Source organism: Priceomyces carsonii, assembly GCF_900007245.1.
Source record: "Priceomyces carsonii strain CBS4050 genome assembly, scaffold: Debaryomyces_carsonii_scaffold_2, whole genome shotgun sequence".
NCBI lineage: Eukaryota > Fungi > Ascomycota > Pichiomycetes > Serinales > Debaryomycetaceae > Priceomyces > Priceomyces carsonii.
Window position 1 is genome coordinate 568,525 of NW_026946675.1, and position 24,004 is coordinate 592,528.

At 37.1% G+C, this 24,004-nt stretch overlaps 13 protein-coding genes across 13 annotated transcripts; 4 read left to right on the top strand and 9 right to left on the bottom strand.

Annotated features, from left to right (window-relative positions):
* Positions 1 to 804: 804 nt before the first annotated feature.
* Positions 805 to 3,180, bottom strand: GLN4 (glutamine--tRNA ligase; the record flags this gene model as incomplete). Its single annotated transcript, XM_062951568.1, has 1 exon — positions 805 to 3,180. The coding sequence occupies one exon, from the start codon at positions 3,178 to 3,180 to the stop codon at positions 805 to 807; it is 2,376 nt and encodes a 791-aa protein (XP_062808557.1).
* A 720-nt stretch (positions 3,181 to 3,900) lies between these two features.
* Positions 3,901 to 5,847, top strand: PRCAT00001754001 (uncharacterized protein; the record flags this gene model as incomplete). The annotated part of the gene is made up of 1 exon (XM_062951569.1): positions 3,901 to 5,847. The coding sequence occupies one exon, from the start codon at positions 3,901 to 3,903 to the stop codon at positions 5,845 to 5,847; it is 1,947 nt and encodes a 648-aa protein (XP_062808558.1).
* Positions 5,848 to 5,915: 68 nt separating this feature from the next.
* PRCAT00001755001 (uncharacterized protein) lies at positions 5,916 to 7,304 on the bottom strand (the record flags this gene model as incomplete). The annotated part of the gene is made up of 1 exon (XM_062951570.1): positions 5,916 to 7,304. The coding sequence occupies one exon, from the start codon at positions 7,302 to 7,304 to the stop codon at positions 5,916 to 5,918; it is 1,389 nt and encodes a 462-aa protein (XP_062808559.1).
* A 1,002-nt stretch (positions 7,305 to 8,306) lies between these two features.
* PRCAT00001757001 (uncharacterized protein) lies at positions 8,307 to 9,254 on the bottom strand (the record flags this gene model as incomplete). The annotated part of the gene is made up of 1 exon (XM_062951571.1): positions 8,307 to 9,254. The coding sequence occupies one exon, from the start codon at positions 9,252 to 9,254 to the stop codon at positions 8,307 to 8,309; it is 948 nt and encodes a 315-aa protein (XP_062808560.1).
* Positions 9,255 to 10,038: 784 nt separating this feature from the next.
* RTF1 (Rtf1p) lies at positions 10,039 to 11,778 on the top strand (the record flags this gene model as incomplete). Its single annotated transcript, XM_062951572.1, has 1 exon — positions 10,039 to 11,778. One exon carries the CDS (start codon positions 10,039 to 10,041, stop codon positions 11,776 to 11,778), a length of 1,740 nt encoding a protein of 579 aa, XP_062808561.1.
* Positions 11,779 to 11,841: 63 nt separating this feature from the next.
* On the bottom strand, positions 11,842 to 12,507 carry PRCAT00001759001 (uncharacterized protein; the record flags this gene model as incomplete). The annotated part of the gene is made up of 1 exon (XM_062951573.1): positions 11,842 to 12,507. The coding sequence occupies one exon, from the start codon at positions 12,505 to 12,507 to the stop codon at positions 11,842 to 11,844; it is 666 nt and encodes a 221-aa protein (XP_062808562.1).
* Positions 12,508 to 13,415: 908 nt separating this feature from the next.
* ACB1 (long-chain fatty acid transporter) lies at positions 13,416 to 13,754 on the top strand (the record flags this gene model as incomplete). The annotated part of the gene is made up of 2 exons (XM_062951574.1): positions 13,416 to 13,442; positions 13,521 to 13,754. The coding sequence occupies 2 exons, from the start codon at positions 13,416 to 13,418 to the stop codon at positions 13,752 to 13,754; spliced, it is 261 nt and encodes an 86-aa protein (XP_062808563.1).
* A 62-nt stretch (positions 13,755 to 13,816) lies between these two features.
* On the bottom strand, positions 13,817 to 14,311 carry PRCAT00001761001 (uncharacterized protein; the record flags this gene model as incomplete). The annotated part of the gene is made up of 1 exon (XM_062951575.1): positions 13,817 to 14,311. One exon carries the CDS (start codon positions 14,309 to 14,311, stop codon positions 13,817 to 13,819), a length of 495 nt encoding a protein of 164 aa, XP_062808564.1.
* A 119-nt stretch (positions 14,312 to 14,430) lies between these two features.
* Positions 14,431 to 15,264, top strand: REX2 (Rex2p; the record flags this gene model as incomplete). Its single annotated transcript, XM_062951576.1, has 1 exon — positions 14,431 to 15,264. The coding sequence occupies one exon, from the start codon at positions 14,431 to 14,433 to the stop codon at positions 15,262 to 15,264; it is 834 nt and encodes a 277-aa protein (XP_062808565.1).
* A 67-nt stretch (positions 15,265 to 15,331) lies between these two features.
* Positions 15,332 to 20,026, bottom strand: RIM15 (protein kinase; the record flags this gene model as incomplete). Its single annotated transcript, XM_062951578.1, has 1 exon — positions 15,332 to 20,026. One exon carries the CDS (start codon positions 20,024 to 20,026, stop codon positions 15,332 to 15,334), a length of 4,695 nt encoding a protein of 1,564 aa, XP_062808566.1.
* A 384-nt stretch (positions 20,027 to 20,410) lies between these two features.
* On the bottom strand, positions 20,411 to 20,650 carry PRCAT00001764001 (uncharacterized protein; the record flags this gene model as incomplete). Its single annotated transcript, XM_062951579.1, has 1 exon — positions 20,411 to 20,650. One exon carries the CDS (start codon positions 20,648 to 20,650, stop codon positions 20,411 to 20,413), a length of 240 nt encoding a protein of 79 aa, XP_062808567.1.
* A 24-nt stretch (positions 20,651 to 20,674) lies between these two features.
* On the bottom strand, positions 20,675 to 21,229 carry MET28 (Met28p; the record flags this gene model as incomplete). Its single annotated transcript, XM_062951580.1, has 1 exon — positions 20,675 to 21,229. One exon carries the CDS (start codon positions 21,227 to 21,229, stop codon positions 20,675 to 20,677), a length of 555 nt encoding a protein of 184 aa, XP_062808568.1.
* Positions 21,230 to 22,085: 856 nt separating this feature from the next.
* PRCAT00001766001 (uncharacterized protein) lies at positions 22,086 to 23,960 on the bottom strand (the record flags this gene model as incomplete). The annotated part of the gene is made up of 1 exon (XM_062951581.1): positions 22,086 to 23,960. One exon carries the CDS (start codon positions 23,958 to 23,960, stop codon positions 22,086 to 22,088), a length of 1,875 nt encoding a protein of 624 aa, XP_062808569.1.
* Positions 23,961 to 24,004: the final 44 nt, after the last annotated feature.

Consider the following 24,004-nt stretch of genomic DNA (forward strand, 5'->3'; position numbering starts at 1 on the left):
GGCTTGCAGGCAGATGGCGGAACCGATCGGAGAAAGCGCCGCCTGATGAGTACCCCACTATCTAAAAATTTTGACAAAAAGTGTTAAAAGTCTTCTCGCCCTAATCAAGCTTAAAACAAACACATCGCAACTTGATGTCTTAAAGAGAAATGTTCGTTTCGTTACCGTATGACTCTTCGCAGAGTTGTAGATAAATTCGCACTTCATTTCATATGTTCGAAAAAAGGCATAATTGCATACATACGCGAATATTTGTGGGGCAGTAGTAGGGCAGATAACAAACGCGAAAACTGAGACAATAGTTCCTTTTTCCCAAAGAGTTCCGTGCTCTTAAAGGGAGTGAAATAGTAACAGGGGTACGAGTGACTATAAGGCTGCTAAATAAAACTTCAAAGTTGCTGCAATATTGCTGACATTCAAGGTCACAGCCACCGCTGAAAAGCAGCATGAGTTTTCTGATAACCACGGTACTTCAGTTTTCAGACAATAAACCTTTCACTGAACTTCTACACCATCTTGAAAATAATCTTCGAGAGTGGCGCCATATTGATGAGCACTTGCTACCACGCAGGAGTATCCTTTGACTTTCGAAGTTTTTGGCCAAAAGTCATGCTCCTGAAGCTAGAAATAGATAATAATAGTGGACAAAATATGTAATTAGAATATACCTAGTTAATGTGGCATTATGCTCTATAAATTTATGTGCTCCACTCAAAGGACGAATGTAAAAAAAATAAAAAATATAGGTGAAGCATTAGTCTTTCTCGGAGAAATTTTTTCTTGTCAGCCAACATGGAAAAAAGCCTAATTCTTAGCCGAATCTTCTTTTAGCGTCACTATTCTATTCAATATAATTTTTTCATCAGATGAATCTTTATCCAAGCAGAAATAACCAACACGAAGAGCCTGAAATCTAACTGTTTGATTTCCAGGCTTTTCGATTATATTGAACTCCGAGTTTTCAATCGGAATGTTCATTGGAGATTTGGCTCTGATAGCTGCAAAAGAAGGCTCTATCACCGCCGTCGTGAAAACCTCCTCTGAATTTGGATTAAGATCTTTGAGGAAGCCGTCCGGATGAGCAGCTGGGTTTTCACTTTTGAAGAGTTGATTGTGAATTCGGACTTGGTCAATTTTCACAGATGCACTCTTCGGGATCCATTGGATATATGTTTTAGGTTTACTCTCCGAATCCTTCTCGTAAATAGCATTGATCTTCAAAACCATGCCATTTGAGTCCTTCTCGACAGATTTTACGCTGATGTTATGAGGTACTTTAATTAGACCAACCGGTTGTCCTGGTGCCAATCTAAAGTATTCTGACGACACGTCATCACGATAGTCGGATCTATCAATGTATATTCTTTTAGTGAATGCAAGCTTTCGCAGCCCAAACTTTTCATTCGCACCAGGCTTGTATGGGATTTCAATTGATTCTTCATAGTGCTCTGGTAAACCTTCGATTTCCACCTCGATAGGATCTAACAACATCATTAATCTAGGTGTCGTAGAATCAAGATACGCTCTCACAGCGCTTTCGAACCGCACAGCTTGAATATTTGTAGTAGAAGTAGTGACCCCTAATGTATTAATAAATGATAAAATGGCGCCTGGTGGCACTCCACGGCGCCTTACGGCTTCTAAGGTATACAAACGAGGATCATCCCATCCTCTAACAATCCCTTCATTAACTAATTTGGCAATTTTCCGCTTAGATAAAATTGTTCCCGTAATATTCAATCTTCCGTATTCTCTCTGGGCGGGTCTGTAAACATGCAAAACATCACATAGCCACTCATAAGACTCTCTAGAGAGTCTAAATTCAGTCGTACATAATGAATGACTGATGTGTTCCATGGAATCTACTAGACAGTGGGTAAAGTCATAAGTAGGATAAATCTTCCACTTATCTCCAGTCCTATGATGTGGCGTATTCAAAACTCTATAAGCAACTAAATCCCACATCTGAGGTGAAGGAGATGAAAGATCCTGTTTCATTCTTAATGTTGCCTCGCCAACCTTATAATGACCCTCTTTCATCTTTCTAAACTCAGTAAGATTGTCTTGCACCAGCCTAGATCTATGAGAACATGCATACCTTTCCCCACCTAGTGTTCCATCTGATTTCAACCCCCTCTGCTCTTTTACTTGCTCTGCAGTACAGTGGCATACGTATCCTCTATCATTTGAAATTAGTTTCTCTGCAAGCTCATATAACTGATCAAAGTAGTCTGAAGAGTAAGTTATTTTCCACGGCTTGTATCCAAGCCAGTCAATGATACTTTCGATCGATTTAAAGTAGACTTCCTCTTCTGCCTCAGGATTCGTATCGTCAAATCTTAAGTAGCAATTCCCATCATGATAACTCGCATAGCCAAAGTTAACCATGATTGCCTTTGAATGACCAATGTGCAAATAGCCATTAGGCTCTGGTGGAAACCTGGTGAAGACCTTACCCTTGGTAATAGCTAACTGCTCTTTTAATAACTCCGGATACATTTGCGGAGTTTCATCCGGTTTGTGCAAATCTCCTAAAAATCCTTCACTAAACATCGATCTTTCTTTATCAGATGATTTCTTACTTGCTGATGCGCTTTGCTTTTTGCCTTTCTTCTTTTCTTTTTTGATTATGTCTCTCTCATCCTTCGGTCCAAGCATTTTCAAAACCAATTCATCAATTATAGGTTTAAAAAGATTAGGAGCAGCCCATTTTAATGAAGGGATCTTTTTGACTTCTCCTAACAAACTCGGGACACCAGAATATCGTTTTGCTTCAATTTCATCCCTGTGAGAGGCCATATACTTTGAAATTTCAGATTTCACTTGTTCGGGAGAAATCTCTTTCCCAATTCCTGATACTTCGCTCATTTCTTTGTCATTCGCAGAATTAGGATTTCCTTTTACGTACTTAGTGGCTTCAGTCACTTGTAAATTTGTTTTTAAACGACCATCTGTTATCGCTTCTGTAACAATTTCACGCTTTGGGATCTCTATTCCTTTACTTTCTGTTGCAAGATGATGTAATAATGATGTTTTTTTGTCATCAAGACTCAGCTCCTTGGTCTCGCCTATTATTTCATATAATGACTGAGACACTTTCTTGTTCTTCACTATCTCCGCTGTCTTTTTTTCAGACAAGCCGAAGTTTCTAAATCTATTGACGAACTCTTCTTCCGACATTGTTTCAAGAATGATTAGAATGGTTATTAAATGTAAATAACTCCAATTAATGGTATTCATCGAGAGAAAATAGTCAGGAAAATTTTTTGATAAGGGCGTCGTGTATTTACCAATAAGTTTGCTCTCTATCATATATTGACTTGCAACCAAATCTAATTTAATCTTCCAAAACAAAATGTGAAGAGAAAATTATCTATTTCAGTTCCAATTTTTCTTCTTATTTTATATACTTTACAGACTTATATAATCTTTTTACTTTCTGAAATTGAGTATTACATATTTTAGAATCGTTAGGTTATAATCTGAAGAATATAACTCTCAAATGACTTTGAAAAAAATTCTAACTTCAATTCTTGAAGAGTTGAGCTCAAAAAAAACAGACGTATCGGCCTCCAAATTCCAAGCCATGATTGATGTCATGTCCAATATGCAAAAAGAGTCAGCAATTCCTTGTTTTTCTACTGAATTGGATATTTGTGTTCGTGAATTAGTTTTTCTCGTATTCCAAAGGCATCCTTCGCTTCACTACGAGACTAATGTAAGCTATATTTTGATATATCTTTTCACAAGCAAATTCGTGAGACAAAGCACTCATTTGATGGATTTTTGGCCCCTTTTCTTCGTATGTATTTTAGTTCAAGAACAGAAAAAAAGACCTACTTTTTAAATACTAACGTCTAGGATATATGTCCCTTGGGTATAGATAAAATGGGATTAAAAATGCTACTCAACGATATGACATGCTCTACAGACACTAATTGGATAAGTGCAAATGTTTTATTGAGCACACTTAATTCTGAGAATAGTGAAGAGTTTGCAAATTGCATAATTGGACTTATTGCCGAAAGCGAAACAATTGCGCAAAAAATTAATGATAAGATTATACGTAACGAAGATTTTACATCATGCAATCTAATAATTGAAATAATTGGAAAATTGAATAACTTGACCTCTTTCAATCTTATTGAAAATGGAAAAGACGTAAGAATAGCCCATCATGAATTCCCAAAAGATTTTGCTTCAGGTCTGTTATCTGTTATTCGCTATTTAAGTGAAATAAATAAAACCTTTAACAATTTAATTCAGTTGTCTTCAATAAGGTGTCATGGCTTAAGAAGTTGGAATAACGACTTTGAGAAAGATCATCTTGCCTTTTTTCAAATATCTCGAAACATTTTGATATATTGGTACACAGTTGAGCCCTTCAAACTTTCTCCTCTATTCTTGAGCTTGAGAAATCTAAGCATGGTAGAGGTGGTGGAGAAAAATACTGCAAAATTTAATTTTCTGAATCAGGAAGGAGCTTATTGGGATCCTATAAATTTCAGAAAAGTGACAACACATGATATCAAGTTTGAGGTAAGAATCAGGAAGACCGAATCATTCAATCACTTTGTGAGCATTATGAGGACAAAATTATTAGAAAAAGAGTGTAGAACAGTTGCTGTTCAATCGCCAATATGTGTTGGTATTCTGACTGGAAGAAAACTGAGTCGAAATGTTCCGACACACGCTGATTCTTCCAAGGCACGTTATAATATTCAAGAGAATTCAAAAAGCTCACAAAGCAAGCTAGTGGATACGAAAGTTAGTAAGGACTTTGGCATCAGAGAAAAGAAACCTTCCTCAAATCAGACAAGTAGGAAGAAATTTCCACGGAGCATAAAGAAGACAAAAAAAAACAAAATACTGTTCCAAAATTCCGAACACCCAGGAACAGACCTCAAAGTGTCTTCAAATGTACAAAAATCTGTCGAAATTTCCCCAAATGGCATTGCTGCAAGAATGAAAAATGAGTCGCGAAAATACGGCAAAAAGGCACATTTAAAGTCAACCAAAAGGGACATATGGGAACTATCGTCCTCAGCACCTCCGACGCCTTTACCAGAGACCCCAGACAAATTAGCTAATAACACTCGCGCTGCTAAGTTTACTTTGCAATCTAGCATTGAAAACCGATATCATGAATCCATTTCAAAGTCGATAGTTTCAGACTCACAGGTTTCGCCCACTCCCTTACGAGATAAAAGAGCGCCAGAATTTGATGATTCAAATTATTATTCTAAAGCTTCATGTTACGGTGATAATGATCAAGAGAGTCTCATACGTGGCAAGAGGAGAAAATCCATATATTATGCTGATTCATCGTCAATCCCAACCAAAACAAACGGTTATGTTCGTAGTAACATTTTTGGGCTGGAACCAAATATTAAAGACCAACGTAATATGTCACTTGAACATGATAAAAAAACTAACAAAGATTTCGAAAAGACTAATGAAACCCACCGCGATAATTTAACCGCCATTTCTGAAAATACACTAATGGAAGATACCTTTGATTTAACGGATAGTACGAGCCAGTCATTAAATCATACTACTTTACCATCTGAAGAGAATGTTACTGCTAGTACAACATTTATAAGCTCAAATCTTAGCAAAGGCGATGATTTGACGACTGATAACCCCTACACTCTCGTTAAAAAAGGTTTCGACTTATTTCAAGATCAAATAATGCGGCGAATGGAACACTTGGAATCTTTTGTTTGCAAACAAGAAAGAATATTTCGAAATAATTTTGAATCTGAACTCCAAAAAATAGAGAAAAGATATGAGCAAATAGAAAAAGGGTTTCATAAAACCAACAGCAAAAACGCATACAAACACTAAATGATAAAGAATGATTCGATCAAAGTTGGCCACTCTAAAGTTACGATTCCAATGATTATCTATTAAGCTTAGGTGTACCCAAGAAACTTATAAACCTCCTTAATAAGACTATTTGGGTTGTCTAAATACAAATGATGGCCTGATCTTGAAATAATGCTACATTCCGCCAAATCTTTTGAATAAGTCTTCTGAGATAATTTGTTAATCTCTTCCTCCATTTCAAATCCTGCCTTCTTGTCCATCCAATCTTTATCCCCATATAACCAAAGCGAAGGCAACCCCATAGCTACAAACCTAGCAGGGCAACGATCCAACAAGGGAAGCCTTGGAGATGCACCCACTTCTAAAACTCTAGTGATGGCATATTCACCTGATCCCTTGGCATTCAAAATCCTATACAAATAGCTATGCATACGTCGAAACTGTTCAGGATCTTTTGCATAAACGTGAGCTAACTTATTTGTCGTCCAACGGGATAGAATTCTAGACTTTAAAGGCCCCGAATTTCTCATCAAGCTAAGAGGCGAAAAGTGCCTGTTCCATAGATATAAAATAACCTTCACTCGAAAAGAAGGGTTTTTCAAAAACTCAGGATCAGATGATTGATCTGTTGGCCTATTATGGACGATGTCTTCTTGATTATCTTCAAACTCACGACTGTAGTTGTTAGTTGCAATCTGCTTATTTTCTGCTTCTCTTTTTGCTTCAGGGATCGCCGCCTGGTTCGAAACATCCTTGAGCAAGGAATATTTGTTTCTAGGCACCCCAGCAGGACTGATTAAAACCAATTTGTTGACTAAATTACGTATCTCTCCTGTACAGTCATCTTTTATCTTTTTATTATATTTCAAAGCATAAGCACAACTCAAATAACCCCCAAAAGAATGCCCGATTAAATTAAACCTGCTTAAGTTTCTTTTTTTTCTCCACTCTTCTATAGGATCAATAAACCAGTCTTCTACCTTAAGTACCTCATCTTTAGTCGAACATGGTAATTTTGGGAAGGATGGTCGAGAAGATAAACCAAAACCCAAGAGATCAATTGCATGAATCCTAATTCCTGGAACCGATGATAAGAGATCATAATTTTCTATAAAAAGCCCTAGCGCTGCACCATATCCATGAATCAAGACGACATCTCTGGTTGTATCACTGTGAGTTATTGCCGAAGATGGCTGTTCGATATTTTCAATATATAATTCGTGTATAAAATTTCCCCCTCCGATATCTGTATCTATAATCTTAGCTACTCGTTTTCCATCGCTTTCGGGAAAAAAAGGTAAACTTGACAACAAATTATACTCAGCATCTTGATTTGAGTATTTCCAAGCATGTTTGAGCCAGTCACTGAATGATTCCTTATAAGAATATAGAGGTGGCTCATATTTATCTATTGGTTTGCTTGCAACCGACTGAACAAGGTCGCTACTTTTGTCATTCCTCGCAGTACTGGTCATAGTTTCTAGTTATGTCGAAGAAAAAGAGGCCAGATCCTAAGCTAAATCTAGTCCGCTCGCTTCTATTGGACTACCTCGAGGAATTATTTTGCCACCTAGCTGATGAATCTGGCTAGACATGTTTTTATAGAAAACAGCTGATAAAATACGCACCAGCCACTATATACAACACTAACGGAACCTAATTATCTCCGAGCCGTACTTCCCAAATCACGGAGACAGTGGGTTTTGGTGATTCATGGTGAGCACACGTCTTCAATATAGTCAAGTATTTCAAAAAAAAAAATAAGTCGTGTAATATGTCGAGAAAGGGTTTTTCCACAGCACTCAGAAAAAGTACTATTAAGAAATACTTGTATCATCAGCAATTGATAACTAGACAAAATGGTAAGTGTTAATCGAATAGTAGAAAACTGGCGAACATAGGGGAGTTTTTGGTTCACCTTGGCAGCATTTTTGATATCAATACTAACTTTCGCATAGGATACTAAAACACCAGTTACATTGGCTAAGGTCATCAAAGTATTGGGCAGAACTGGCTCCAGAGGTGGTGTCACTCAAGTAAGGGTACAATTTTTGGAGGATGCTTCGAGATCGATTGTCAGAAATGTCAAGGGCCCAGTTAGAGAGAACGATATTTTGTGCTTAATGGAATCTGAGCGTGAGGCCAGAAGATTGCGTTGAAAAGCTCTATTAAAACATTTCTGAGGAATATTCATGTACAGTTATGTAGTGGTTTCTAGAAGTTTAGCTTAAGCTGTGTTCGTAAAGAATCCTTTTATTTAAATTCGTATTTAATGCAAAAGCTAGGCTATTCCCATGACTAAAAATGTAGAAGTATAGTATTAAATAAGTGTCCATATAGTGCATGACAGTGTGATCAGATGATAGGATCAGCACCTGGAAAAAGGAATCTTCATAAGATATAAAATTCTGCACAGTTTATTTCGACTTTTCAAGTGATTAAATGCACTTTTACTTATAGGTCTATTATAAGACATTTTAATTCATAAAAAACTTTTTGAAGGCCTCCTTCGTTGACTCCTTCTTCCGTTTCGTCCGCTCCTTTGACCAAAAACTTTGAACTTTCGAAAAAAAAATCAAATGCTTTATGTCACGAAAGTCGGGTTCATTCAATATCTCATTATACAAATCGACAGCTTTCATATCGAGTCTTTGTATTATAAACTTCTTGAGCTTTTCTGGCAATCGCTTATATGGAGAATGACATAGGTGATTGTAATTAATTTCTATGGTTTGGGTAGACCAATAATACCTAATTGAATATAAAGATTCACAATCAAATTGTTTTAAAGGGTGCGTCAATTGCCTTGATCTATCAGGAGTCCTCTTCGAGGCCACTTTTTGTTGTGAACAACAGTATTTCACTGAAAATATTTTCACGCCTTTGCCTTTACTGGGAACTTCCTTTCTGATCCACTTATAGCCAGTAATATCTAGTAGTGGATTTACATACTCATTATGAATTGAATTGACCATTTTTTGCCGTATAGATGCTTGCTCATCAATCGGTAAATCTTCGAAGTTAGAAAATTGAGGTAGGGTAGGATCTTTAAACTGAATCTTGTTAAGAGTGAGATTTTTACCGCAATTATCTGACAATACTTGCAACACATCTAATTTGCTTTTTATTCCACATGAGTCTGCATGGTATTCCCTATTCTCGTTGTACTCATCACCAATTTTTGAGGAGTTGTCGCTAGAATCTATTGACGTCACTGAAGTTATAGTAGAGCGTCTTGTGTAGGAAGATAGTTCAGAAGCTTCAAAATCACTAAAATCATCTTCATTTTCTGAAAACTTGCACCTTTTATTTCCAATAAACTCATCTTGAACACTTCGTTTTCGGTCTAGACCATCATAGTCAATAGCACCGAGCAGCGTATCTTGGTTATTATTAACAAGGTATTTTATATCCATAACAACCATACAAGTCCTCTTCTGAGGATCCTCCACTTATATAGGAGCGAGCTTCACGATAGCATATTATCACCGCCAAGGTCAACACTACTTCTCAAACATAATCGGCTCATTGGACGGGACAAGGTCTCAGAATTACGGGATTGTTAGGTACATTAGAGAACATGGGAACTCGCAGCTCTCCGCCATCATAGAACTCTATAGATCTACAAAACCTTCTCGCTTCTTTTACTTAGAGAGTCGATCGAATTTGTCTCCTAGTTTCATTATTGAGGTCAAACTAAACATGATGGCTTTAATTGTATTCAAGTAGATTATTATATTCTCAAATTGAATTTTCTACCAAATACGCCAAGTTCGAAGGTAATTCCCCAAGCTACTGCGTTATAAATCATAGGAGGAGTTTTAATCATGCCCTGAGCTTAAATAACCTGGTTCTTTACTTTGTGAGAGATTTCAGCGACAAAAACTTTTATCTAGCATTCCTTATGCATTCAGAGCTATTGATCTACTGATAGTGATGTATTTCAATGTCGCTATTTCACCTCTAGAATTTATAAAGAGTGCATGAGGTAAAGATTGTACTTTTTATAACAATATACCTGTCTTTCTAACTCCCAGAAGGATTATATATCTAACTAATGACATTTTTTCAAATATAAGGCTTTATGAAACCTTGTTGCGACATTTAGAAAGTGCTTTTCTAAATGTCGCAATATCGCAAAAACTTGGTCGAACATTTTTGTTGACGCTGTAGCGGTAACTAGTAAAACCTATGGAATCATAATTAAAAATGTCAGATTTGGAGGATGATTTGTTGGCTTTGGCTGCAGGGGGAGGACCCTCTGATTCGGAAAGCTCTGAAATAGCGACCAAAAGAGGCTCTTCGGCGAAAGGGCCGTCAAAGAAGAGAAGAGTCAATACTGGTGATCTTGGATCCGAAGATGAAGGCGAGCAGTACAAGGGCGAAGAGGAAGCAGAAGGAGACGATGACGAAGAAGAAGAAGAAGAACAAAAAGGAGAAGAAGAAGAAGAAGAAGAAGAAGAAGATGATGATGATGAAGTTAGTGATGGTGAAGAGATTGATGACTATGAGAAGGAGGAGGAGGAGGAGGAGATTGTGAATCCGTATCCACTTGAAGGAAAGTTCAAGGATGAAATGGATCGGGATGAGCTTGAACGAATGGATGAAATTGAAAGAGAACAAATTCTATTTGAAAGAGAGCAAGAAATGGATAAATATAAAGAGAGAATATATTTACAACAAAGAATGAAGCAACAAAGGGCGACTGACATCTCGAAGCCTACAAGAACTAGTGCTAGACAGAAGACGAGTGGTAAAAGCTCTAAACAGGACAAATTGAACGAACTTAAGAAACAAAGAGAGAAGAAATCCCGAAAAAGAGAAAAAGAACAATACGACGAGTACTCCGAAGAAGACAATAAAATGGAAGATGAAGAAGATGAAGATCTAATCGATGACAACGATGATTATGGCTATGCTGATAATGAAGTCGTATGGGGAGGGCCATCTAAGAGTAAAGTTAAAAGATCTTTTGAAAGGGCCACTTTAGATGCTGTTAATAAAGCAAGAGTAGGAAGGTCTATTCTTCATAAATACTGCCTTTATAGTGACTTCGCTGAGACAGTTACAGATTGCTTTGCTAGGATTAATTTAGGCTTGGATAAGAGAACTGGACTTCCGATGTATCGAATGGTTAAGATTATTGATGTGAATTCTCATAAAGAAAAACCGTATCAATTACCTGGTTTTATGTGTGACATATATTTACTTGTTAGCCAGAATAGGAGTCAGAAAAAAGAATTTCCAATTAACATTTTTAGTGATTCCCCGATAACAAATGATGAGTTTGAGAGATATAAAAATGAACTTTCCAAAGCTGATGAAGAAATAGACTACCTTGATGATGTCACAGATAAATACGAACAATTGCAACATCTAACAAGCAGGGGTATAAGTGATAAAGACGTAAATGAGATGATCGCAAAAAAGCAGCAATTACACTCTAATTTGAATGGATACAATGCCGTTATATATAAAGCAAGACTCATGGACGAGCTTAAGATTTACAGGCAAGAGAATAAAAGGCAAAAATTTGAAGAGGTAAGAGAGAAGTTAAGAGCTTTGGATAATGATATGAATCAAGAATCAGCTTCTCATAATAACTCTGAGTCTTTGAATACGATGTCGAAGGTGAATGAGAGAAACAGAAAGTTAAACCAGACAAATATCAGAAAAGCAGAGATCAAAAATAGTGTTTTGAGGAAAACCGCTAATGCGAACGACGAGGATCCATTCTTACGCCTCAAGACTTCCACTAGCGCTTATTATGAAGACATTATCAACGAGGAAAACGAAAAGGCCATGCAAGATGCGCGTTCCAACTATCAAAGCATGCTAGAAGAAAAGTCGAAGAACGAAGAGAAGATCGCTAAATCTACATACAGAGATCTTGGCGTAATGGACGCTTTAATTAAAAACGTGAACGTTGAAATTAAGCTCGATGTATAGGTATACTAGTAAACGCCGAGCAAAACTTATATTAACTAACTATGTACAATCCTAAGGGAAATCTTAAACATCAAGCTCTTTTAACAATTGGGATCGTATTTCTCGTCTTTCATTAATCTTATCGAAATCCAAGTCTGGACCTGAGTAAATACTAGTATCGTAGTCTTTTGAAACGTAATATGATTGTATTGATTCTTCTGAATCTATACTGTCTACTTCCGAATCGTAATACGCAATAGATGTACCTGCGAAATTCCTAAAACTTTCAGGATTGTCCAAAAGATACTCATCATCAATCTTTGCCTCGTACATGCTATTACTATCTATGTTTTCCGTACTAGTTTTATTCGAATTATCAGATGACACTAGTGGATTAGAGTCATACTTCGTTGCAGTGTATTTTTCATCTGACGAGCTAGCAGAATCTCTCGACTTTGTTTTGAATGAAAAGGCTGAACTTATTTTAGATATTACTGACCTCTTCCTCGATTCATTACTGCGACTCTGTCTTAAAGCTTGCTCAGAATTGTCATACGATTTTCTTTTTAAAGAACTAAATTTTCGCCTTTGCTTAGCATTAATAGGATCGTGTTTACGGCTGACTTCACATGGAAGGTCAAACGATACTGCATTTGTTTGTAGATTGATATAGTAATATTGTTCTAACGTTTGATCGAACTCCAGTTTCCAGACCTGGCCCGATGAGTCAATGAGTTCTGACGTTTTCATTTTTAGCTGCCCTCCAACGTATTTCAGGTTAATGAAACAGTTAACTAACGAACTCTTTTAAAAGTGATGTAGCTTGCAAGAAAGTATATATCAAGTAATTGAATATGAATACTCAACTAGTCGTACATTATAGGGATAGTGCTGTTGTTTAAATAGGATGCCCGTATACTTATAAATAATCAATGTTATTACTAAGGCCCGTAAATTTCTAATTTCCGTTTTTGCAATCAAAATGTTCCTAGTCCCCGACTCATATCCGTCTGCTCCGCCGCTCCGTTTTTAATAAGATACGCTGAGCCAGCAGAGGGGGATTACCTAAAAGAGAATTTGCCGAACATTGTGCACGCCGTGTTTTACAAATTTGTTTACTTATTACATGACGTCTAATTTTTGCTTTCGTAAGCGCAAACTTTTCTCTAGTATGCCGCCACAGTCAGCCAGATCTTTGAGTCCTTATATGCAGGTCTACGTTATTAATAAAGAAAGAGACACGGCTATTTACAAAGCTAAATGATCAAGAAACGCTTTCGTCAGATAGGGGCCAGTCACAGATGAATTTTACGAGAAATTATCCATAGCCGTGAAGCCAAGTCCCGCTTATTTAAGCGCTAAATTGAAATTCTTATCGCCAGGAACACAAACCAATGGAGAGAAGTAATTCTCACAGCCTTTCAATAGTCTAAATTTGTGACTCAGTTTGAATTTATGACTTAACTTTCTATCTTTTTATTCCTGCTATACTTTGAAGTGTCTACCATTCAATGGTGTTGGAACAAAATGAATTGCTATCAGAATATCTGCATATAATTTGTATATGCCGGAATATTGGGTACGTGTATAAAATGTTGATCTCCAGGTATTCAAAACTACCTTCTATATCTTTTCTTTAACTCCAAGTTCATTATAAAATGGTTTCTCAAGAATTCACGGAAAAGGTAAGTCAGGGGGAAGTTGCATGAAACTATAAGTGTTTCACTTTTTATAAGTTCTCTAGATTTGTACTAACTATATAGGCTAATACTGTCCAAAATTTAACTAAACGCCCATCGGACGATGAGCTTTTGAAATTGTACGGCTTGTACAAGCAAGCAACTGTTGGCGATAATGATACACCCAAACCAGGTATGTTTGATTTGAAAGGAAAATACAAGTGGCAAGCTTGGAGCGACTTACTGGGAACTTCCCAGGAAGATGCCGAGACGGAATATATCAAACTTGCAGATGAATTGATTGCTAAATATAACTGAATATTTATGTATTTAAATATAGCGAACCAATAAAAAGCTCATAGTTTCTCGCAGCCATTTTCTCAGGCACTCTTTTGCTTCTCCTCTTGTTGAGGAATGATGTTTATTATCCGCATAGTAAAATCACACATCATAACAAGCGGAATTAAAAAGTAGGGGAAATATAAGGCTCCTAATTTCAAAGCTTCAAATTGAGATAAACCATAAATTTCGTATCTATTGAAGACGTAGACAAGACATACTAGTGTTGTAAAACATGCGTTAAACCCATATATCACCATGAATGGATAGATTCTCTTACACAGTCGCCTTAGACAATATGCTCCGGCAACGAAAAAAGGCAATTGAACGAACAATTCAAAAAAGACGAATAAACGGAGCCATAATGGTGGATTCTTTGCTAAAAAATCCTTATTTTGAGATAAATGAAGTTGGATTAAGAATTTCGATATAAACGTTTGATACGACTCAGGAATCACAATTCCTTGATCAATTAAAACTGTAATTGGGACATGGATCACAAGATACCAGAAATAGAATTTGTCTCTACTTTCCATGAGTTCTGAAATTTTTGTTATATAAGACTTCAGAAGTTTTTATGAGACACGCGCGATGGTATTAAAAATTGTAATTTCACCCTAATATTTCTTTTTGGATAAATCCACATCCACGATCCATGCATCGAATCAAGTATCCTTCATCTGCTTTGAAAAAGGAAATTATCAAAAGAATTTTTATGTCATCGTCACCAATTTCCTCTTCATTATCTGAAGTCCATGATCATCAAACTTTAGACCGAACTGTCAAGAAGCCCAAACTTGCACTAACTTCGAATGCAGACGAATGTACCAAAGCTATTTCGAATCCTTTGACTCAAATGCAAAAAATTCTTAAAAAGAAATCTTCTATTAGAAAGCCTATTGTGTGGATTGATTGTGAAATGACCGGGCTTAATGTCTACGAGGACAATATAATAGAAATATGCTGCATAATAACTGATGGTGACTTGAATATTGTGGATTCAAAAGGCTACGAATCTACTATTTACTACCCAAAAGAAGTGTTAGATTCCATGAATAGTTGGTGTATAAATCAGCACGGGAAATCTGGACTAACAGACAAAGTGTTGGCAAATCCTGACCAAACCTTACCGAAGGTACAAGCAGAGCTTCTAGAGTACATTAAACATTACGTTGACGAAAAAGGTAAGGCAATAATGGCGGGAAATACAATTCATATGGACAAATTCTTCATGCAAAGGGAGTTTCCGGATATTATAGATTTTTTGCATTATCGCTTAATAGATGTTTCAACAATAATGGAGGTTGGCTATAGACATAATCCTGAGTTGATGAGGGCCTTTCCGAAAAAAGTTGGGAACCATACAGCCAAATCAGATATCTTGGAGAGTATTAATCAGCTAAAGTGGTATAGAGATAATTACTTGAAAAGTGAGTACGAAACTAAGGAAATAATTCAAAAATTCAAAGTCAATCAAGAGGAATCTTGAATAACGAAGTTATAAAATAAAGTTAAGACACAAAATATGTGTATTATTTAGGTTCCTGGAGAGAAGACTATCTTGTATCGCTATCACTACTGATTGCCTCGTCACTTTTAACGAATCTATTGACACATCTCTCTATCAGTTCAAAGTCAGCAGGTTTCGTAACTATATCATCAAAAACATTAGACTCCTCGGCTTCTTTTTTAAAACCCGTAACTGCAATTATGGGAGAATTCGAATTCGGACCAGATGTATATTTTATGAGTTTGATGGCATCGATAGCGCTCACTTTCGGCAATTTCAATGCTGTAAATATTAAATCGAACTTCACTTGACTGGTTGCCCTTCTTACTAGCTCATCTCCATCAGAAACAGAAACAACAATACATCCACATTTCTCTAAAAGTCTTGTAACACTATGTCGAACAGCTGGAATGGATTCGCAGTAAAGTACATCAATATCATTCAAAGAAAGTCTTGTAATATCAGAACCGCTAGAAAATGAGCCCATTCGTCTGTTAGTTTCTCTTCTCTTTTTAACCCTCAACAAAGCCTTAGAATCGTCTGACTCAGTGGAAGGAAATGAATAATCTGAAGACTTGGCCCCATTTTTTGGTAAAGAATTTAATGGACTTCTGTTCTTAGATGGGGCTTCCGAAGTTGGTGACGGCCTATCGAAATAATACTCATCTCCACTAGAAGCCGTACTTGCGACTGAGCCGAAACTGTCGTGCTTCACGTACTGTGGTGAAAGCAAATCCCTATGTGGTGAAGATGATCTATTAAAACTCGGAGCCAGAGGTGACACTGGTCTTTTGAAAGGGCTCCCTCCTGATACGCCACTGAAAGAGTAGCCTCTAGAGCGAGAAAGAGGCGTAGATTCTGAAGAAGAAGAGGAGAAACTATTTCTGTGTTCCAAGTGCTCGTTCTTTAATCTATTGATTACATCCTTGTTTGCTTTTTCGAGGACATTCAAGTTTCGAAAGTGAAAAGATCCGAACTCACTAGGATCAGCAAGCCTGCTTCCGCGACGTTCACGTCTCAATTTTCCAGGCTGGATCATTCCTTGGTTTGATGGATAAATAGAAGGTGAGCCTGTGTCATTTGAATTTATAGAATTCGTCTCGGTGTCTTCAGGATCAGAATCTTCTTTTGGGAATTGCGAAATGTCGGCCCCCCTTAAATCAAAGTAGTCAGTAGATTCTGGATCTTCCAACTGAGGGACAAATGGAGCATCATTGGTGAATAAAGTATCCCAATTTACTCCATTAAAAAACGGATGCTTTTCTATTTCCTCTGCTCCATTGCATCCTAGCCTTTGTTCCGGATTCAAAGTCAACAACTTCAAAATCAAATCCTTAGCTTCAGGAGAGCAGTACTGGATTTCTTCATCCTGCGGTAAAAGGGGCCAGTCAATTTTTCCGCTGAGAATATTTTTAAAAACTTTGTCCGGAGTATCTCCATGAAAGGGTGTGTAGCCAAATAAAAATTCAAACAAAATGCAACCCAACGACCACCAGTCAGATGTTTCACTTTGGCCAATACCTTCGACGGTCTCTGGTGCTAAGTAATCTGGTGTTCCTACGAATTTTTTCAATTCTCTATCATTTTTTGAATCAAATAATGCATATGACGATACGGCAGAATATTGAGATGGACTAACTTGAAATTCATCTTCTACCACTGCAAACGACGATTCAGAAGAAGATCGGGGAAGTATGGGCTTTAACAACGGTGATTCAAGACCGCTAGATGTTGAGCCAGATCTCCCTTTCATAAAAGAATTTGATCTATTTGTGGAATATGAATTGGCATTTAGAATCTGATGACTGAAGGAATCAATGTATCCTACTGTTGGCGACGAAGCCAAGGAACCACCTCCCCCTGTCAGCTTGTTATTTTCCAATGTTGGAGAAAGAGAAAAAGGCGTAACGAGGTGATTTTTCTTGTAGTTGGATTCCAAAATCGGAGAGTCACTCGATATCCCTATTCCAGATGGATTTACAGAGGTCTGCCCAGATTGCTGCTTCAAGCTTCTCCGAAAAATTTCAATGGCTTGTTCGGAAGTGCTGCTCTTCCGTTGAGATCTATCTTGTCGGCGTACAATACCCATTCGTGATAATCCAAAGTCTGTTAGCTTTAAATGGCCTCTGCTGTCAATTAATATATTATCGGGTTTCAAATCTCTATGAATGATGCCTCTCTTATGAAGATCATCTATTCCTACGATCATTTCAGCCATATATCGTTTAGCCCAATCAAGTCCTAAAGTGCCAAGTGCTTTGAGAAGAGTTGCACAGTCTCCCCCGTTCAAATAATCCATCACTAAGTATAAGTAATCCCTACTTTGAAAGCTGCAATATAGTTGAGCAACATATGGTGAATCTGATTGCCTCATCATTACTGCTCTTTCGGATTTTATATTTGAAATCTGATTCTTCGCAATCATATCTCTCTTTTTAAGGCATTTTATCGCCACATAATCACCAGTCAATTTTCTTTTAGCAAGAAAAACAGAACCAAAAGCTCCTTTACTAATTGGTTTCAAGATCTCATAATCACGGATTCCACCTCCACTTACTTTATTTGTAGGAGTCAGAGAAACAAGTAACGGTGACAATGGCGGCTTACTAATTGAGCTCTTGTTTGAATGACCTGGAAGGCTACCCGATAGTGAGCTTCTTTCCTGGATAAAATGATCCCCGTTATCAGAAGTAGAAATTGAAGGAGATGATGTGGGGGTTTGTTCTAATCTAGAGTTTGTGCTTCTTTGAAGAGATGACAAGCTTTGTCTTTCAATATAAGGGATAGGTGACAAATGTCGTCTTGGCGAAGAATGTGGCGAAGGATCAGATGATTTTTTAGATAAATCTAAATCATTCATAGGATCCATTAACTCTCTCGAACTATTTCTTGAATTCAATCGTAATGGGGCCCCAGAAGAGGATGATAAAGGCGTGGATAATTTTGGAATGTCTGGGTCTCCTTTCAATAGCAAATCTTTCGGGGTCACAGAACTCATCTCATGCCCAAATATCTCATCATTAAAAATATCATTGGGGCTCTTAGCTCGTGATGGTCGAGGTGAATGCAAAATTCTAGCAGAACTTCTGGTGTTTATAGTTTCTTTTTCATCAGTTTCCGAACCTGACTCAAAAGAGGTATTCAATGATTTTTGCTCCTTGATTTTTGATACAGTTTCTCTTACGACTTGAAGAACCAATGAGTCGACTTCCTTCTTGATCTTGATAGAATACTGAAGAAATGTTATAAGTCTAGAAACAGTCTCAATTTTATCATTCACAAGGCGATGAGTATCTTCAACAATTGCTCTGATGGCCGCATCAGATGTTTCGAAAGGCTTCCAATTTTGCACATTGTTGATCGACTTTTCAGTAGCTGGACTAAACTTCAATTCACCATTTTCATGAGGCTCGGCTGGGTTAATTGTTAGAGATTCATCACATAGATCTATTAACCTCTGCAAGATTCCAAAGGGAAATTTCTTAGGCTGAAGGATGGATTGACTAAAACTTTTATGTAGCACTTGGTTAGTCAATCTGGGAGAAGACTCGAAAACATTGGGCAAAGGTATACCTTTGTAGTCTAGAACTAGGTTTGAGCTAGACAGGGTAGACGAGCTTGAACTTACACTAGACAACGATGAAGAACTAGACGACATCGGAGAATGGTTATACTTCAAACTTTCTATGATCCGACAGAGAAGCTCGCGATGCTCGCTCAAAGCATCTTGGCAGTTCTGCAACTCTTCGTTTGCTCTGTGTTCAACAAGACATAAATCTGAATGTGTTTCGATGAACCACACAGGAACTTGAGATTCGCAGATTCGACAAAGTATAGTCTTCGGTTGAGGTACGCATTCTTCATCTATAATGCCTAATTCATTCAAGCTGGACAAATAGCCTTCAAATATTTCAGCTCCAAACCCCAATAGATTTATAAGTGGTAGAGGTAAAGTCAAATTAAGGTCCATATGAACAAATGGTTTTATAGTCCACATAGAATGGGTAGGTAAATTTGTCTTTGTATCGTGAATTAGTATTCCTTGAGCCTCCAATTCGATCAAATCGCCGTTATTTGACAACTTTGAGCTAATAGAACTTTGTATATCATTTTCCTCCTTTTCATCATTTGTTGTTTGCTCTTGCCATTGCAATTCGTTTTCACTTGTAATAGAATCATCTGAAGACGCTTCATATTTCGAATGTTCTTGCTCTTTGCTTATTCTATCATTGGTTGCAGTTATGAATTTGACTTTGTAGCTGGCATCATCAATAATCATATTTTCAATTGCTTTGTTGAACACTTTCAAGTCCTCATTATCATTACCAATAATAATATTTGATATAGGTTTATTAAGTATTTTCTTGATTTTAGTACCCACCAAAAATTCCCAATTATGGCTCAAATATTGAACATTACCATCTAGATCAAGCTCCATCACAGTAGTAGGGTCATTAGAAGACGCTAAAATCAAGTCGACTCGTTCTTCTATAGTATCTTTGCATCCTGGCGACACCTTCACATCGGTGGTAACATTTTGCTCAAATTGACTAATAATCTCAGGTTTATAACTTTGCTCTGACTCAATATTCTGGTTTTCACTAGTGCAAACTACTTCATAAGGGCTCATGGAGGCCCTTCCCAAATTAGACTGCGAAGAAGACTTCTTCTGCCTTGAAAATTTTTTGTTTTTAAATTCAACGGCTTGCTCTTCTAATGCATGTCCCTTCTCTGTATTCATTATTGATTCTAGATTAAGAGAAACGGTAACTTGGAGAAAGAGTCAACCTAGAGTTCCTCTGTAAAGAAGGAAATTGCAGCTGTGTTATACTGCAAGTAAACTTCCGTCTTGTAACAAACGAATTACTTATGATGCCGATGAATCTGGGCAGCCGTTCGTCTTAAACATAAACAGGTGGGTTAAACAGCGCTAAAGGCGATAATGTTAAACCTGCATTCAAATAAATATTTCTATATCACAAGAAAACTTCTTCAGAGATACAAAACATATAAATAAGCATACTTAACTCTAAATTGTCGATTCAAGAACTTTTTTTCGACTATAATCATTAGACATTTAAAAAAATTGAAAAAAAAAAAATTTTTGGAATAGCTATTAAGCAAATTAAAAGTAATAATCAAAAGTAATAATATATAATTGCAAGAACTTGGTAGCCGCTCCCAAGGGTGTCGGATCAATCGGCTTAGACATTTGTTGGAAATGTAACAGCCAATTGATCACATTTTGAGATATTCCTGTTGAAGAATTGAAAAGGTCGTTAAATGTAAATTCTAATTTTCGTATCTTGATACACTTTAAGTGATCATGAATCATAATAATCGTTTCATCCGTATGCTGTGACATTGTGAACCATTTATCTAGAGACTATCAGCTGGTGTACTGAAACACAGAGTTAGAATCTGCCATCGACCTTTTCTTTATACTGTCTAAAAGATCTGTGCTTTTCTTCTCATTCTTCTGCAATACTAAATTCTTGAGGCACTTATTTTCCATCTCAAGTGTTTTCAATTTCTTATCAAGAGCAGCAACTTTTTCTTCCAATTCCTTCGCTCTTTGTTCCATTTGCTGCTCCTTCATCTTTTTTTTAATTCTGAATCTCGCAGATGCTGCAGTATTGCGTTTTCTCTTGTCTTCGGCATTAACATTCATAAATTCTTGCTCAGAAAAAAAAGAGGGCGTAGATGCTGTGGAATCCCTTGTAATTTGCGGAATTTCGACAGCAGTTATAGATTCATTCTTTTCAATATACTCTTCCCTTGGCAAATCTTGCTTCTTAGTAAACGCCTCTAAGTTAAAGAAGTCTGAATGAGAAAATAAGTCCAAATCATTTGGTGAAGTACCATCGTTTAACGTCGGTGAGATTCCATTATCATCAACGTCAATATAAAGATCATTTAAGTAATCTGTTGCTTGGAAATTCATTATTAGCCACCTTATAGAATAGATCTAGGCAACAAGCTACTAAATTTCCAATTCAGTCCCTCAGAAAAAGATTCAGTGTATTCAAGTGTAATTTTTCAAATAGCAATAACACTTGGTGAGATAAAAGTAGATTTAAAATAATCTTGCTTTTCGTAGAATAATTAAAAGGTTTTCTCCGAGATTTGCTTATAAATATATCTTGCTACTGAAAATTTTTTGAGAAATTTTGAGAACTTTTTCTCTCTGTCATCGTCCGGTTCCGCTGACTCAATAAAGTAATCTTTGGCAGATCATTCCATATGCAGAACTAGCGGATTTTGAATTTTAGTCGTGCCCTTTCGATAATCCTAGTGGGAGAGGGTACGCTAATGGGTCATCATCAAGCAAAGGAGGGAGCAAACGTTTGTCAGCTATTATGGCTAGTTTTACTCAAACTTGAGAATCTACACAAAAGCAATGTAGGAAGACGTCTTTAAATGAGACAATTTTAGAATACCACATCGTGAAACAGAAAATAGGCTACAGCGTTATTACTCATAAACCTATATTTTACCTTTGTCTAAACATATGTCTTTCGTTGAAACGCATCCAAGGTTTCTTCTTACCATTTTATCTAATTTTAATCCTTAGTCTTTTAAAAGCACAAAAAAAACTTTGATTCTCAAGTAATTTACTTTGAAAATCAACTCATACACACTTAGAATTGAATTGATATAGCCATGATTCCTATTACTTATTGAGTTAATGGCCAAAAAAAAAAATTAATAATAAAAAGAAGGTACTCTATCCGTAAATATTTTTTTTAGTTCGCAACAAAAAAAAATAAATGATGGGCCCTAAGATAGAATCGCAATATTCAGTGGTTAATTGAGTCTACTAAAGACTTAAGCACTAGTGATTCTCCACTGCTCTCGCTATCGTCCGTTTTCAAGTTTCTGTCGATATCTTCTTTCTTCGAATTCATAAAGTTCCTTGGGATCTGAATGGATTCTGAATTGAATGAGCCTGAAAAAGACTGTTTTCTTTGGCCAGATATATCATACGGACCAGTCGGGATCTGGAAATTGGGATTCATAGAAAGCTGAAACTGGTCAACTGGAAAAGGAGGCGATACTTCATTCGACGATTGGTGTAAATTAAATTGAGGTGCAAAATTATGCATCTGACTTGACTGCTTCGATCCGGCACCTAAAGCTGAGCTGATTCCAAATTGACTAGAGCTATTAATCTGTTGGCTAGTCATTGCTTTCTGTGGAACGAAAGAGCTTCCCACCAAAGTAGGGCTCGTCAAAGTAGGGCTAGTCTCCTGCTTGTATGCTTGCAGTTGTTTCTGTGGTAAGTTCTGCTTACTAATATACGGTAATCCAATTACTGCACACATCCAGATCCTGGTCTTGTAAATTCTAAATAGCTCTCTTACCAAATCTCTGAAATCAATTCGCTTGTTCGTGGAATAATAAAATATCAATTTTTTTCTATCAAACTGATATTCAGCGTCGATCAACTTCATTTGCAACAAGTCAGATTGACTCAAATTAAGCCCACCGGTGGTATTAGACAAGCCAGTTGAATTTGCTATCTTAGCTAGACACAACCTACAGGCACGTTCTTCGTCCTGCATCTTGCCAACTATCTGGAGAATTTCGGCTGGCTGAGCTAATGAGAGAACAGACTTCGGAAAATGAAGAGCAGCAAGGCTAGACATGTTTGTCTGCTCACTTAAATTCTTAAGTGAAATCTCAACGTCGTCATTCTCATTGAGGGCAGCCTGTTGCTCCTGGTATTGTAAAAGTTTAAGAAGTCGAGCCTCGTCAACCGAAATATTCATCTTAAACACCTTACCTAAATCTCTGCCTCTGTCAGCTTCGACAATAACCAAGTCTCCTACCTTCAAATTTGACAAATCAGCCCCATTGGTATTCTGTTGAGGCATATAAGCAATATCTATTCTGCCTGCTTTGAATCCAATTAAGACCAACTCGTAGCTTTTCAAGGACTCCTCGACAGGGAACTTAGGTAACTGATATGCATCAGATAAATACTTTCTTTCCTCAAAAAGCTTTTCCTCTAGCATCTTCACTGTGACCTTTACTCTCTCATGAGGATCCAGTTCAAAATAGTCATTGACCAACTCGAAAGTCGCATTCAAATCATTCTGAGGATTCATGTAATGGTAATTCTTCAGATGAGACAGCAGTTGCGGTACTTGTGGTTGTTGTTGTTGTTGTTGTTGTTGTTGTTGTTGTTGTTGTTGTTGTTGTTGTTGTTGTTGTTGCTGTTGATGCTGGTGAGCACAAGGTACACTTTGGGCCCCAAAAGGTTGCCCTGTACCTGGGAAACTGTAAACATCACCTATAGAATGCCTTCTCAAATTCAACTCAAATTGGGATACGTTAGGGTTATTCAAGGGGTTAAAATCAGCGTTTGGAGAGCTGTTTGGACTAAAAGAGTAAGTAGTCGAGGCGTCTCCAAAAGAATTTCTTTTAGCAGGCGAAGAAAAGAACGTCTGCGGTTGTTGCTGTTGAGGCAATGATTGAAGTTGTTGTGGCTGTTGTTGATGTTGTGCCAGCCGTAAAAAGTCTGGAGGTGAACTCAAAGGAACACTTCCGTTGGCTCCAGGTACAGATGCCCTCTTTGCAGTGCCACCTGACCATATGTTCGAGGGTTGATTTGACCAAATGCTATCAAAGCTCAATGGCCTATTTTGATGTGGGTTGGTTTGATTCCACATTCCGTTATTATTATTATTATTATTATTATTATTATTGTTGTTAT